This window comes from Rhamphochromis sp. 'chilingali' (genome assembly GCF_963969265.1).
Source record: "Rhamphochromis sp. 'chilingali' genome assembly, chromosome: 17".
Classification (NCBI taxonomy): domain Eukaryota; kingdom Metazoa; phylum Chordata; class Actinopteri; order Cichliformes; family Cichlidae; genus Rhamphochromis; species Rhamphochromis sp. 'chilingali'.
The window spans coordinates 13706071-13720935 of NC_137944.1; the positions used below are offsets into that span (position 1 = coordinate 13706071).

Consider the following 14865-nt stretch of genomic DNA (forward strand, 5'->3'; position numbering starts at 1 on the left):
CTTCTAAGTTGCTCAATTGCTTTAAATTTTGGAAACTTCTAAACTGACCCAACTTTTCAAGACACGTGTATATGCGATTGTGAATATCCAATGCAGCTGATGGTCTTTGCCTCAGCAGCTCACTACTAATAAGTCTGCATGAATTCCCATGGCACTGATTTGCACTGATCTGGTGTATTTCCAGCTTTTAATTATAGGTGGCATGTTTTCTGCCTACTGGAAACTGTGTATGGTTTAGGTAATAAGGACACTGCCTGGATAAAGTATTTCCAGAAAGAACCACACTGAACCTTTGTGGAAAAAGGCTTTTCTGGCAATTGTGCAATGCAGTGATGAGCTACCTTGGTTCAAAGTCCCAAAAATACCCACAGGAAGCAGCTGCCTAGAATGGTTACCACTCTAATTCTGGCAAACAGTTGGCCAAGGAAAATGAGCAGAGCTAGTGTTTATTATTGGTTGGCATCACAAATTATAGCACCTTTCATACCTTTTTACATCTTTTAACTACTTTTTCTTGCCAAGCCACCATAGGCCTATTCCTGTCAATTTTCAGCTGGAACAATGACATGTTCTCTGGATGCAAATTTTTACAAGTCTGCAAAATAATTTCCTGCAGATTGAACACTGGAATCATCTATTCAACTGTGTTCCCAAGTGTATAATTACTAATTCCCACTCCAAGTTTCTGTCAACTAAGGAAAAAGACCGCAAAAAGACCACCAGTTTCCTATGACACCACCGTCTCTATGAACAGTCCTGACCTCTCTGTCTGTGTTTGTGATTTAGCCCCTTGTCTTTTTACTCTAATCTAGATGTTTAAAGTATGACTTGTGTTCATAATAATCCATGGGACCACTCGCTACAGCAATGAGTTCATTGAGCATGCCTGTAAATCCCTAATCCAGTTAGCGCAATGGCAGTTACAGGCAAGTATTTGCTTTAATTCAAACCACATACACCGATATAATTCGTGTGTGTGACCACTTGTTATTATATCTACAAAAGAGGTGGTGCGAGTACAGTTCGCAGTAAAGAGTAAAGATGCCTGCATTTATGAGAAATACAGGTATACTTTTTTAAATAAACTAAACATTTCCTAACATATCACAGTCTTTAAGAGAGTGTGGAAGTGTGTTTCTGAAGATGTCAACTCAGGTTAACAACTCAGGCGTCAGCCCCAATTGATGCTCAATGAATCACCGAATTTCCAGCTCCATCTCACACACTGAAAGGGAGAATCATGAGAAGCAAAACAGCAAAGGAGGCGGCTGTTGAGTTAAAAGTTAACAACTCATAACCATGAGCATGAACCACCAATGGTGTATTTGAAATATGAAGCCATTGCTGACTTGTATGTTTGGATCGATGTGTGTACATGGCTGCGAGACAGAGTGCGCTGCCTGTTCGTACGATGGCAAGAGAAAAAGAGACAGTGGAGAGAGAGAGACGGAGAGTGGAAGTTTGTCACCTCGAAAATCAGTGAAGAACAGTCCCAGCCTCTGCCCACTGAAGCGATTCATGAACCTATCTATTGGCTCTGCGTGCGTGCGCTGGCGTGCGCACTTACAGACACAACGGTGCCAATAGGGCTTTATGAGCATGTTTAAGCTGTCCATCTGAGATAGGCTCTCATTACAGGGTAAATGAACCAAACAAACCGATAGCAATCAACTGAGGACCTCAACTCATGAACTGCCAATGGGAAGTGGCAGAGTTCCCACAGGGCAAAGAGTACTAATAATGTCCTAACTCATAAAGCTATATGCGGTTTGGATGAAACAATTTACCAAATAGTGTATGCTAAAATGCCAATTGCATGTCCTGAATATCACAGCGTAACTGTAATGCAGCTGGTCACTTTTATGGCACAATAAGCCCTGCAAGAGACAAAACATTCAACACGACAAACAATAAGGATAATGGACAAGAAAAAAGAACAGGATTGGAGGAAAAATGGCATAAAGTAAGGAAAGTAAGTTCGAAAAACACAACATGGAGAGCAAGCAAGGCGGAAACTTTGAAAAGCAATGGCGTTAAACCGATCCAGCTTAAAACCTGCTGTTCAACCGTTGAGATATCTGAATTCACTGTTCCATAAAAATGCGCTTAATAGGCTAGTAGAAGGCTGGATGCTAGGTGGTTTAGAATTAGCACAATACATGGTGCACAATAAAGCATCAGAGGTGACGTGCCCTGAGGTTAGTATACAGGATATCTTGAGCGCCAATCAAAGGGAGTTTGTGCCATCAGTGCAAGTCAGAGGTCAGAGGAAGCTCTGCTCTCTTGGCCTGCAGTCTCTCTGAACTTTAATTTAGGTAGGGGATGGGGATGCCTGACTGAAAGTCTGCCAGTGTAATTTCCTGTGGGAAGCGACCTTTGCCTTTGTTCGTAGAGGATAGCATCTGCCTCTGTATTTCTCATTTCTACTTCAAACCATTACTATTTAACATCATTTTTCTTTCTCCTTTACAAATTTAGCTTCCATCCCATTCTGGGATCATCTATGTAGTTTCTCCTCCTTTTTTAACTCTCGCCATTTGTGTTTGCTTGAAACTGCACGAAAAAAAAATGTAGCCTCGACTAAACGCAGTCAACATTCTTGCGCTGCTCAAAGTGAATGGATTTTGAAAATTGTATGAGACTCAATGCTCTCAGGGGGAAGCAACACACTTCTTCACAGATGAAAGACTGGCATCTTCTTGAGAAGCCCTCTAGGGCCTCTTTACAGTCCAAATCCTTCTCAGCACTACCCTTTAACGCCCCTGAGAAACCTTCTGCTTCAGTGAGAAACATCTCTGAGTATGAGAATTCACATGGGGGAACCTCTACTTGCCAAGCTGATCTGACCTTAGATTATGAAACCATGAGTTGGTTCTTTTCATATATCAAAGATTTAAGAGAGTGAGCAAGAATTACAACTACAACGTATGTACTTTATAGTTAAGAATAGACTATGAAAGCCTTCCTAACCTTGTGTTTCCCATCTTTTTTATAGAAAAAAGCCAAACAAAGAAATACATATGATCTCGTGTTTATGAGCTGAAACTGGCAACCTAAAAGATTAGATCAACCCTGGTCAGTAGACAAACCACATTTCCTTTTTTTCTTACCTTCAGGTGGGATGGTGAAAACCTCTTTCGGGATGTAGAGCTTATCTTCCGCTGTTCGGGCCCAGTCCTTCATGCCCCTCCGGCCCTTCATGGGGAAGTTGATATCGCTGGAAACTGCTGACACTGGTTCTCTCTGAATGGTTACCACTGGACAAACGACAAATGAAAACAAAACCCACATGAAAACTCACTTAGGCATGACACTGGGAAAATAAACAAAGAGTGCTGGTTAAAAGACAAAAATCAGACAAAAACAATAAAGAAAACTTCACAAAAAAATACACTGTTAAAAATTGACGTGCTGGTCATGTGTTTACAGATTGAAATCAATACTTGGATACAAAAAAATCTAAATCATCGATCATGCATAGTACAAATAAAACCCTCCCAACTGAATTCTAACTGTGATGAAATACATTACTGTGCAGATGTCTTGAGCCATTTTGCTTCTACAGAGCAAGAATTTCTTGAAATACTCATTTTCAGCTCGGTCCTTTTACCTGAGCATATATAGAGGAACACTTATTTTTTGTCTGTTAAACCACTTAACACTGACCATCATTCAAAAATAAAAAGAGTATCTAACTCAAGAAATGAACCAGAGTTGTGTCTACACATAAAAGAGAACCCATTTTAAATTCTTTAGGCACTTTGCTACCAGCAGCTCATCATTTTTTCCAATTTCTGTAGCCGAATCTATGAAAAATGGCAGCAATAATACAGTTTGACTTTAATAAAATAGTACTTTTACAACCAGCAAGGTGATTCCCAAAAACCTATCTACCAAATGCTTGCCATTTCTCAGGATGAAGTGCCAAGTGTCCTAACTGGGTAAGTGGACTACAAAAGAAGAACTGACTGGCCTAAAAATACTGGCAGCCACCAATGCTACCCCTCAGCTTCCCAGTAGATACTCCTCTAGTATAAATCTAAAAAACTATAAAAGCAATTTCACAAAATATATATAAATATCTTTGAAAGTTGATGTGCTGGTCATATGTAGTTAAATTCTGAATTATTGGAATTTTTAGAAACTTTTGGAAACTTTTCTAACAATCATAGGTGATTGTCAGAAAAGTTCACGTCTGAAATTCACCTTGAGGTCACTGGGATCCAAACTCATCTGAGAGTTTTAGTAGATGCACCTATGGTATGAATGTCAAAATCAGGGGTAAAAACTATCTACAGAAAAAATTACCAGTATCTGAAAGTCATGTCCTTCAAAAATAAGAAAAGAAAATCCAGCAAAGACCTGACACAGGACCTGAGAGATACATCTGGACCTCTGGTTGATTCATCAACTATATATGTTAAGCCGCTCAAGACTTTTGTGCAGTACTGTAAGTCGTCCGGATGTTTGTGTACAAAAAATCTTTCATCTGCTCCTGTGAAGCCGTGTGATCTGACAGCAATGAGTGGGCCTTACTGAGGTTGTTGGTAACCACTAGAAAACTCTGAAAAGGCTTCTGGGCCTCTCCAATGAGGTGAATGAAATCTTCCAATATCCTCATCAGCAAAGCAGCACCGGGAGCGATCTGTGGACAGCACGATGATAGAAAGATGAACGGAAGGATGTCATAAGTACAATTATAACCCACAGCCAACCATCTTCTATGAGACACGTCTCAACCACTGATACCTTTTTACTCACTGCATTACCTCAACTACCGAATGTGTTCCTGGGCTGTAAATCCTAATCACATGGTTTATAATATTATATTTGGCTTTTTTTCTTAAAATTATTATATCCAGATGGCAAGCAAACACAATTCGCTGCAGGGGTACCACATTGGGTCCCATACAAAGCTTGCACAAAGACGCACAGGATATTGTGCATTTTTAAAACTCAAAGAAACATTAATAATAGGTAGAATCAAACCCATTTTCCATCACCACACATAAACATTTACAAAAAGATCTATTTATGACACTTGGTGATGCAGACAGTCAGTTGTGATGATAAGGAGGTGCACAGAAGCGCACACGAGGACATAAAGTACCAGACATTCACATAAATGCAGAGCCTTACCTGGTGAGCGTCCTCCCATTTTTCTAAATTTTCAATGTCCAACATGTGGCTGACAATCTGGAAGAATTTCTAGATAAAAAGAAATAAAAAAGGATGTGCTCAGTTGTTGAAGCCAGACCATCAGGCAGCTATTTCCTGGATATCAAATAACTACTGATAACCTTGCTGTGGTTAGCACTGCAGCAATACTGCCTCTTATTCTCAATCATGTCTGGTTCATTCATTTGCTGTACACAGGCATATTGTAAGTCATAAATAATAACGTCTGTGAAATGATCGACTGAGACGGGAACATTTTGCTCGCTTACAGGCACTGGAAAAAGAAAAATGCTGCTAAAAAAAAAAAATCCGCCCTGTGAGGCCATAGCAACTGTGCAGCTGTAGTTAATTGTTATGCACACCCTGTGCAGTAGAAAGTGAAGCTGCGGATGGAATAAATTTTGTTGTAAGTGACTGTGTGTGTGTGTTTGTGTGAGATTTATTTATTTATTTATGTATTTATGTCATGGTTGGTGACTTTAGAAGGCTCCGGGCGAATGCCGAGACGTTTTTCCTACCTGCACGTCGTCGGGAGCTGGGATGTAGGTTGCTCTTTTGAAGGTGTCCGTCACATTTCGCAGGATCTCCGTGGAAAAGAGAAGGTCGCCACTGTAGTAGCTCCTTCTCTGCAAGAGCTCCAGGAGACTCCGTACGATCTGAGACATGCCCTCCCCAGCCAGGGTCCTCTGACCCTTCGCGAGATGCTCTCGTAACTAAAATGCATTAAAAAAAGGAGATTTTTAGAAGTGTTTTATCCTGTCTCATGATTACAGGTAAACCCTTTGCTGTTGCACATGGTGTTACTCAAACTACGTAGCAGAAAAACAGAAATAGCACACCCGAGATTGTGTTTTTGACAAAGAAATCACAGGAATGTTTTGGATATGAGCCGACGGGGATATTTCAAGACGGGAGTATATATGTACATGGTTGGATTTTTGTCTTTTTTTTCTGTATGTGTGTGTGTGTGTGTGTTTGCTTGTGCTTAAAATAGGCAAGCAAATCGAAGCCTTGCAGCACTTTCAGACAGAAACTGGATCTCATCACTTCAGAGAAAGAGATACAAAAAGATAGTCTGTGCGTGTGAGGCAAAGAGAAAGAGAGTGAGGGAGGAAGAGAAAGAAGCTGGGGGAACAGAACATCACAGCAATCACAGAAAATTAATTACTGACTCCTGGTATTAATGAAAGGTTGGAACAGAAGCTAACAGTGCAATCAGCTCTGTCATGCACGATCCCTGACCCCCATCTCCTTCCGCCATCATCGAGGAGATGGAAAAGGTTGAAGTTCACGGAGCAGGAAAACAGTTTCACTGATGAACACATTCATTAGCTCTCTTCATTAATTGATAAGTGTGAGCACAAAGCTCTGGAAAAGCTAATTAGAGATAGCAGCGAGTCTTGGGTAAAAACACTCTGCAATTTTGAGAAAACCTTTTTTTAGGGTAGTTAAAGAGAGGTACATTAGAGATAAAAACAAAAACAAAAGAGAAGAACAGATAGAGAAGAACTTGAAAAACATGTTTCACTAAGCAGAAGAAGCAACTCGAGTGCATCTGGAAAGTATTCACAGCGCTTCACTTGTTCCACATTTTGTCATATTACAGCATTATTGCATTAAATTCATTTTGTCCCTTAAAATTCTACACACAATACCCCATAATGCCAAAGTGAAAAAAGGTTTGCTTGAAATTCTTGCAAATTTATTAGAAATAACAAACTAAAATATAACATAAGTATTCGTACCCTTTTCCCAATACTTAATAATTACAGCTTTAAGTCTTTTAGAGTATGGTGCTACAAGCCTGGCACACCATTCATTGCAGAACCTCTCAAGTTCCATCAGGTTGGATGGGGAGAATCGGCACACATCTTCAGAGATGTTCAGTTGGGTTCAAGTCCAGGCTTTGGCTGTTATCTTAGCTGTGTGCTGTCCTGTTGGAACTTGAACCTTCGTTCAAATCTGAGGTCCAGAGTGCTCTTGAACGTCTCTGTAGATTGCTTTCCCTCTACCCTCCTGAGCTACAGCCACCTCCATGGAGGTGGCTGTAGCTCAGGCGGTAGAGCAGTCATCTACTGATCAGTCATCTACTGCTGCTGGTGGTTCGATTCCTGGCTTCCCCTAGTCTGCATGCCAAATATCCTTGGGCAAGATACTAACCCCAAATTGCTCTCCCATGCATCCATCGGAGTATGAATGTGTATAAATGTCAGTTAAAAAGCACCTAGGAAAAATGTGCTTGTGCGAATGGGTGTGAATGGGTGAATGCACAAAGTTGTATAAAGCCCTTTGAGTGCTCAGAAGAGAAGAAAAGCGCTATATAAGAACCAGTCCATTTACCCTTTCTGTTCCTGGTGCTGAAAAACATCCCCACAGCATGCCACCACCACCATGCTTCACTGTAGGGATGTTATTGACGTGGTGATGAGCAGTGCCTGGTTTTCTCCAGATGTGACACTTTCAATCTTTGTTTATCAGACCAGAGCATGCACTGACATGCACTGTACAACTATGGGACGTTATACAGACACGTGTGGGCCTTTTCAAATCATGTCCAATCAACTGAATTTACCACAGATGGACTCCAGTCAAGTTGCAGAAACATTTAACAGATGATCAGTGGAAACAGGATACTCAGTTTCGAGTGTAGGGAAAAGTCTGTGAATACTTCTGAACTTTTGCTACTTTTGTTTTAGTGAATTTCCAAAAAAATTCAAGCAGAATTTTTTCACTTTGTCATTATGGGGAATTGTGCAGAATTTTGAAGTGAAAAAACGAATGTAATCCAGTCTGGAATAAGGCTGTAACATGACAAAGTGCTTTGAATACTTTCCGGATGCACTGTAACTGGCTTAAATTGGTACATCTTTTTAGCTTTTTTTTCTCTTGTCCATCATAATTATTTTTTTATCAATTGTTTGTTTTATTGTAATCATTTGACATTACTTACAGATAAATGTAAATATCTATATTCAAGTGAGACGCATCTGGCGAAGCTCGGAGGACCCCAGAAAGCAACTCCATTATTGTCCAGCATACAACGACGACTAGCAGATCCTAGAAAGAGTTGAGAGAGACGCACGTAGTTAATACAGAATGCAACAAACACCAAACATTATCTACACCACACTCTGAATATGGTATGCTTTTTCAAACTTCCAAAAACCAATATGGCCACAAAACACATAAATATGTTATTTGTATTCTGACGCCGAGAAGTAGGCCAATTCATCACACGGACAGGAGTAATACAGAGGGCGTCTGCTCAATGTATTTTAATAGCTATACGGAAATATCAGAATGCATAATTTTGCTACTAATGAAAAAGCTAAAACCCAAGGTCACCTCTATTCATGTGCTGAAGTGAAATATTATGCAGGATTGTAAAAACTACAAAATATTTTGTTTGTAGCAGTATTTGGCAATTTACACCTTCTGGTGATTTTAGGCTGGCAGGCACAAGGCAAACTAGTGAAAGCTGCCAAAGTACCTTTTGAAAAATAAATATAAACAAGTCCTTTACGCCCTCTTTTTTTGTCATTGCCATGGTAACTGAGATAAGTTAAAGAATGTTAATTTGATCTTAAATAAGACTATTATATTTAATTAAGGCTCAGCATTAGCGGACTAACTCGTTCAGACATGTTTTGCCGTCCCTAAAAAGATGTGGAAAAATGTCTTTATGCAGCAGACCTCTCGAACCACACCTGCACTCGACTTGCACGTGTCAAAGTTTATACTCCTCTTTGGCAACAATCGGGCAACTCTCAGTTTAGACTGAAATAACAGTGATATGGTTTGACTGCATTCAAATGAGACATGAGTGCTGTATAAATTAAAGGAACTTGCTGGATAACGTATGTGTTAAAAATGTTACGACTGCCTCTTTCTATCAAAACTCAAAAGAGCAATGGCATTTATTATTGCTGAGGCATAAGTACACCCACTAGAGCAAATTTATTTCAAACATAGGGATGCAAGCAGAGCAATTTATTCTGATTAGCCTATAATCTTGTCTATTTTACCATATTTTTCATATGATTGTCATTCTGTTGCAGTGAATTTGCCAGACACTTGACAGTCAACTGCTCCTTTGTCTGCACTAAAGGCCTGTTGAAGTTAAAAGCTCACTGTTTTGCAACTGAATAACTAACCAAACAAATCACAAGAGCACAACTTGTTCCTCTCTTGGGCTTTTGTTGGACATATTCAGCTACATACACATTGTTACGTTCATGTCATCTAATGTTAATAATCTTCCAAACTACTATGCTGTCTATCAGCTGGAGTTTATGGGATCGGCGTCAACTGCAGCGGATTTTTAGGAATATAGCCAACTTTCATTTATTTATGTGAACTAGTCCTTTAAATAGTCCAGCTGTCCCACTTAGTATTTAATAATGAAAAAAAGATCCAACTTTTTAGTTATACTATAGTACATATTACTCCTTTCAAACGTCCTCTTTTCTCTTATATTGAATAAGAAAGGCAGCGGCTTGCAAAAGTATTCGGCCCCCTTGAACTTTTCCACATTTTGTCACATTACAGCCACAAACATGAATCAGTTTTATTGGAATTCCACGTGACAGACCAATACAAAGTGGTGTACACGTGAGAAGTGGAACGAAAATCATACATGATTCCAAACATTTTTTACAAATAAATAACTGCAAAGTGGGGTGTGCGTAATTACTCAGCCCTCTGAGTCAATACTTTGTAGAACCACCTTTTGCTGCAATTACAGCTGCCAGTCTTTTAGGGAATGTCTCTACCAGCTTTGCACATCTAGAGACTGAAATCTTTGCCCATTCTTCTTTGCAAAACAGCTCCAGCTCAGTCAGATTAGATGGACAGCGTTTGTGAACAGCAGTTTTCAGATCTTGCCACAGATTCCCGATTGGATTTAGATCTGGACTTTGACTGGGCCATTCTAACACATGGATATGTTTGGTTTTAAACCACTCCATTGTTGCCCTGGCTTTATGTTTAGGGTTGTTGTCCTGCTGGAAGGTGAACCTCCGCCCCAGTCTCAAGTCTTCTGCAGACTCCAAGAGGTTTTCTTCCAAGGTTGCCCTGTATTTGGCTCCATCCATCTTCCCATCAACTCTGACCAGCTTCCCTGTCCCTGCTGAAGAGAAGCACCCCCAGAGCATGATGCTGCCACCACCATATTTGACAGTGGGGATGGTGTGTTCAGAGTGATGTGCAGTGTTAGTTTCCCGCCACACATAGCGTTTTGCATTTTGGCAAAAAAGTTCCATTTTGGTCTCATCTGACCAGAGCACCTTCTTCCACATGTTTGCTGCATTCCCCACATGGCTTGTGGCAAACTGCAAACGGGACTTATGGTTTTCTTTTAACAATGGCTTTCTTCTTGCCACTCTTCCATAAAGGCCAACTTTGTGCAGTGCACGACTAATAGTTGTCCTATGGACAGATTCCCCCACCTGAGCTGTCGATCTCTGCAGCTCGTCCAGAGTCACCATGGGCCTCTTGGCTGCATTTCTGATCAGCGCTCTCCTTGTTCGGCCTGTGAGTTTAGGTGGACGGCCTTGTCTTGGTAGGTTTACAGTTGTGCCATACTCCTTTCATTTCTGAATGATGGCTTGAACAGTGCTCCGTGGGACGTTCAAGGCTTGGGAAATCTTTTTTTGGCCTAAGGCTGCTTTAAATTTCTGAATAACTTTATCCCTGACCTGTCTGGTGTGTTCTTTGGACTTCATGGTGTTGTTGCTCCCAATATTCACTTAGACAACCTCTGAGGCCGTCACAGAGCAGCTGTATTTGTACTGACATTAGATTACACACAGGTGCACTCTATTTAGTCATTAGCACTCATCAGGCAATATCTGTGGGCAACTGACTGCACTCAGACCAAAGGGGGCTGAATAATTACGCACACCCCCACTTTGCAGTTATTTATTTGTAAAAAATGTTTGGAATCATGTATGATTTTTGTTCCACTTCTCACGTGTACACCACTTTGTATTGGTCTTTCATGTGGAATTCCAATAAAATTGATTCATGTTTGTGGCTGTAATGTGACAAAATGTGGAAAAGTTCAAGGGGGCCGAATACTTTTGCAAGCCACTGTAAAATCACTCAGCTTTAAGTCTGCCTTAACCATGTTAAAGTCTGTATTTACATAATTTCCTCAAGGATTAATATAATATTCTGATTCACATGATTCACAGACACCTGTATGCATGAAGTGATTTATGATGTTTCATTAGTGTACATATATACGGCTTGTACTTTATGTATTTAGTGCTCTGTTGATGGATAAGATTGGTACACTGTTTCAAGTGCTTTGACATGTCAGCGTGGCTAGAAAAACATCGAATGAACATGCGTACAAAACATCACATCACACTATAGAAACTTCTGAGATGGTACAATCTTTGGTCTTTGGTCCAGCTGGTTCAATACCTCTGTTTAGAATCACTCCAAGTACAAACCACTTTAGGTCTGCCTCATTTCATTAGGTTTTGCATTGTTTAATGCTGCTTTAAGCCTACACTGACCTCAATTTAACTGAAAATCACCTCCTTCAAAGAACTGCAAAGTTTGCAGATAATTGTTTCTAGAACATGAATTCTGACAAATCGTTTAACCCAGAGAGAGCTGAACCCTAGAGTTTCATCAGCAGTGAGCTGGTACAAAGATCCTTTCTTTCTGCTCATCTAGCTGTGGCTCAACCAGCTGGGCAACACATCACAACTTGACCAGCAACAACCGCTAAATCTGTGTGTGCTCATTTGTGCAGTAACTCTGAAGAACCAGAAGAAAGCTTGCTTCTGTAACACCTGCAAAGCTGTGACACATCTCCAGAGCAGCTTGATGAAAAATCTGGAACATCAATATAAGCAAAGAAGCAGCTGATCAGAAAAGAAAAACGAGGAACACAGGAGATTCATCACTCGTCATCGACATTCTCCTTATCAAAAACATGACAGATAACGCAGGACAATTCACTTCCTCCAGTTGTGGATGGAGGATTGGTTTCCCCCTGAGCACGTCAAGGAGCAGATGTTTGAGCTGTATGAATCCTGGACTAGAAAGACGTCAGATGTCTTCCAGAAAGCTTTACCAATAACGAGAGGACCAGATCCAGGATTATCAGCGGTGTATCTCAGAGCCTCATCCATCCATTTGGGATGTTGAATGTTCTTTATTTCTGACTTCTAGGAGAAAAACGTAAATGCTGCTCTGACCCCTGAAAAGAGTCTGGATATCTGGTATGCCATTGGAGATCAGAGACTTGTCTCCAATAAAGAAGACCTTAAAGCTGAAATTCAAAGCCTTAAACTGACTCAGTATTAGCCTCTCCATCCTGTGAAGCCAGATCTGATCGCAGGCAGAACTCAGGCTGACATCTGGTTGAGGAGAACTGTCCTGATGACGTTCAAGGCGCTTTGGTTGACTGTAGCCACAATTATTTTGTAAATGAGCCCTTTTTTATTAGTCTAATAATGGTTTTGTGACAACTCATCTGTATTTATTTGTAAAAAGATCAAATATGACTTACCAATCCCCTTACTTTGCATCATCATGCACACAACTGCCTCACAAACAGGTCTGTGTAAACCTGGTCAATCAAGAGAATGAGCTATTTTGACTTATAGACCTGTGACGATGGTGAATTTGGAACAAGCCAGATGTTAAGACTAAAAATACAAGTTAACCTTTTTTTTCTTTTTTTTTTTTAAATCACAAAAAGCTGACTTTGAAGTTTCTCCTTATTTTTCCATGACATTTCTCCAGGCAGTGAGCAACCTTGAGAAAGAAGGTACAAGTATATGTCTCATAGCACATGCATAGAGAGTTGCAAGCCCTGTGTTACAGTATAAGCTTTAGCAGATATTGCTTTGACTGTAGCTCTGCCTTTCCTAATCAGGAAGTGCTACTGTATGTACATGAGGCTCACAAACTTCCAAAGTTAATTATCACAGAGATTTTTTTTCCATTAAGTAGCCAGTCTCTGTTCTTCTGCTGCAACTTTACCATTGCTAAAAACAACATGCCCACATGTTCGTGATGCTAACAAACCTCTGTTGCTCCTACTGGAGATTTCTTTAAGCTTCTCGCTTGGACATTTTTGTAACAGTTCTGGTACTTGGGTTGTGTAAAGAAACTTGTGATTGCAATATGCTTTTTTTTTTCCCCTTGTCACGATGCTGCTTGGCAGCCTGTTGCACAGCTCCCAAATCTTAACGAGCTCGTATTACTGCCTGGACTGAGCCATGTAATCCTGGTGAAGCTACAGAGGAAATGACAGTGGTTTCATTGGTGATTGGGCAATAATGAGGACAACCTAGGCGATCTGATTTGAGCCCTTGACGTGCCACACTCAAACTTCCCACACCACAGCGTGACCGTACCTCACTTCAGGACTTTTTAGGTGGACAGGAATGTTATTCTGAGCTGAGATGAAACGTGGGGGCATTGCACCAGTTATGATTGAAATGTGGTGTAATCCCACACATGTTGGTGCAAGGAGGTGTTTCTGAATTGCTTTTTCTTGGATTATATCCACATTGTCACTGTTCTGTTTTAATCTGGTTTAAAGCAACACATTGTCTGGATTCCTCCATCACCTGATGAAGAGGTGCTCTGCTGCCACAAGGACAGACACGTGAAATCTTTACCACCTCATCTCTATACAACATTTATCTTAACCTGTTTGTTTTATAATATTTGGATTTCATTTTACTGAATAACTTTTTTCACTGTTTTGGTTGCTGTGACATAATTTCACAAAATGTCTTCTTCTTTGAGCTGAGTGCATTATTAGCTAAAAGCATGCAATGTGACTGACCAGTAGCATTCGTTGGACATTTGTTGTAGACAGTTTCTCCAGCTGAGGCTCTCTTCCATGACATCGAGAGGAGATGCTCGTCTTTGCATATCTCATGAGGCGCTATAGAAGAAAGTGAGAAACACATAGAAAAAAAGCGAAATGAAGTCAAGCCTAGTAGGAGAACAGAAAAAAAAAAAAAAAAACACGCGCACAAACACGCACTCGCACGCACACACACGCCGAACCAGAAGAAATAAAAAAAAAAGGGAGACAGACAGAAGCAAAGCACAAAAAAAAAAAAAACACGATTCAAATCAATGTTCTCCTGCAGCAGCTCCCAATCTTATTCCCTTGTACATTCTCAGAGCTCTCTGTCGGTGTCATTGCCTCAGTACAGTATCTCATTCCCTCTTCATCTTACCCCCTCTTTTTATTCATCTGTTTTCCACCCCTCCCTCTCTTTCATAACCATGATGAAAAAACAGGCAGGGGGAGGGGGAGCTGGGTGCTCTGAAGATATTCCGAGGGGGCACACTAGGGTTGGCAGAGGCAGATGCAGAGAGATGAAGAGGGACGGAGAGCGAAGAGCGAAGAAGGAGAAAATGTGTGATGTTCCCCCTGCAATGCCAACAGACAAGATCCTCGTCTAGTGTAAAAAAGCTTTAGAGCTACTAAAAACAAAGAGGTCATGATGGAGGCTCCACTCAAAAGTTCATCATTTGCAACTCGTCAAGTCTCAGTGCTAACACAAGTGACACGCACTGAAAATATACTTGCATACATATATATATATATATATATATATATATATATATATATATATATATATATATATATATATATATATATATACACCAACACACACGCACAGCTTCAGTCAGGAGTCG

General features: G+C 40.4%; 1 protein-coding gene across 2 annotated transcripts in view; it reads right to left on the reverse strand.

Annotated features, from left to right (window-relative positions):
* The window catches only part of adgrb2 (adhesion G protein-coupled receptor B2), a 286719-nt gene that overhangs the window by 131669 nt on the left and 140185 nt on the right, over nt 1-14865 (reverse strand). For both annotated transcript variants that reach the window (XM_080863973.1, XM_080863974.1), the window contains 6 exons: nt 13997-14098; nt 8129-8235; nt 5697-5891; nt 5140-5208; nt 4537-4645; nt 3111-3257 (listed from right to left, as the gene is read on the reverse strand). In XM_080863973.1, the coding sequence (XP_080720099.1) occupies nt 3111-3257; nt 4537-4645; nt 5140-5208; nt 5697-5891; nt 8129-8235; nt 13997-14098 (729 nt within the window). The remainder of the gene's footprint in view (nt 1-3110; nt 3258-4536; nt 4646-5139; nt 5209-5696; nt 5892-8128; nt 8236-13996; nt 14099-14865) is intronic.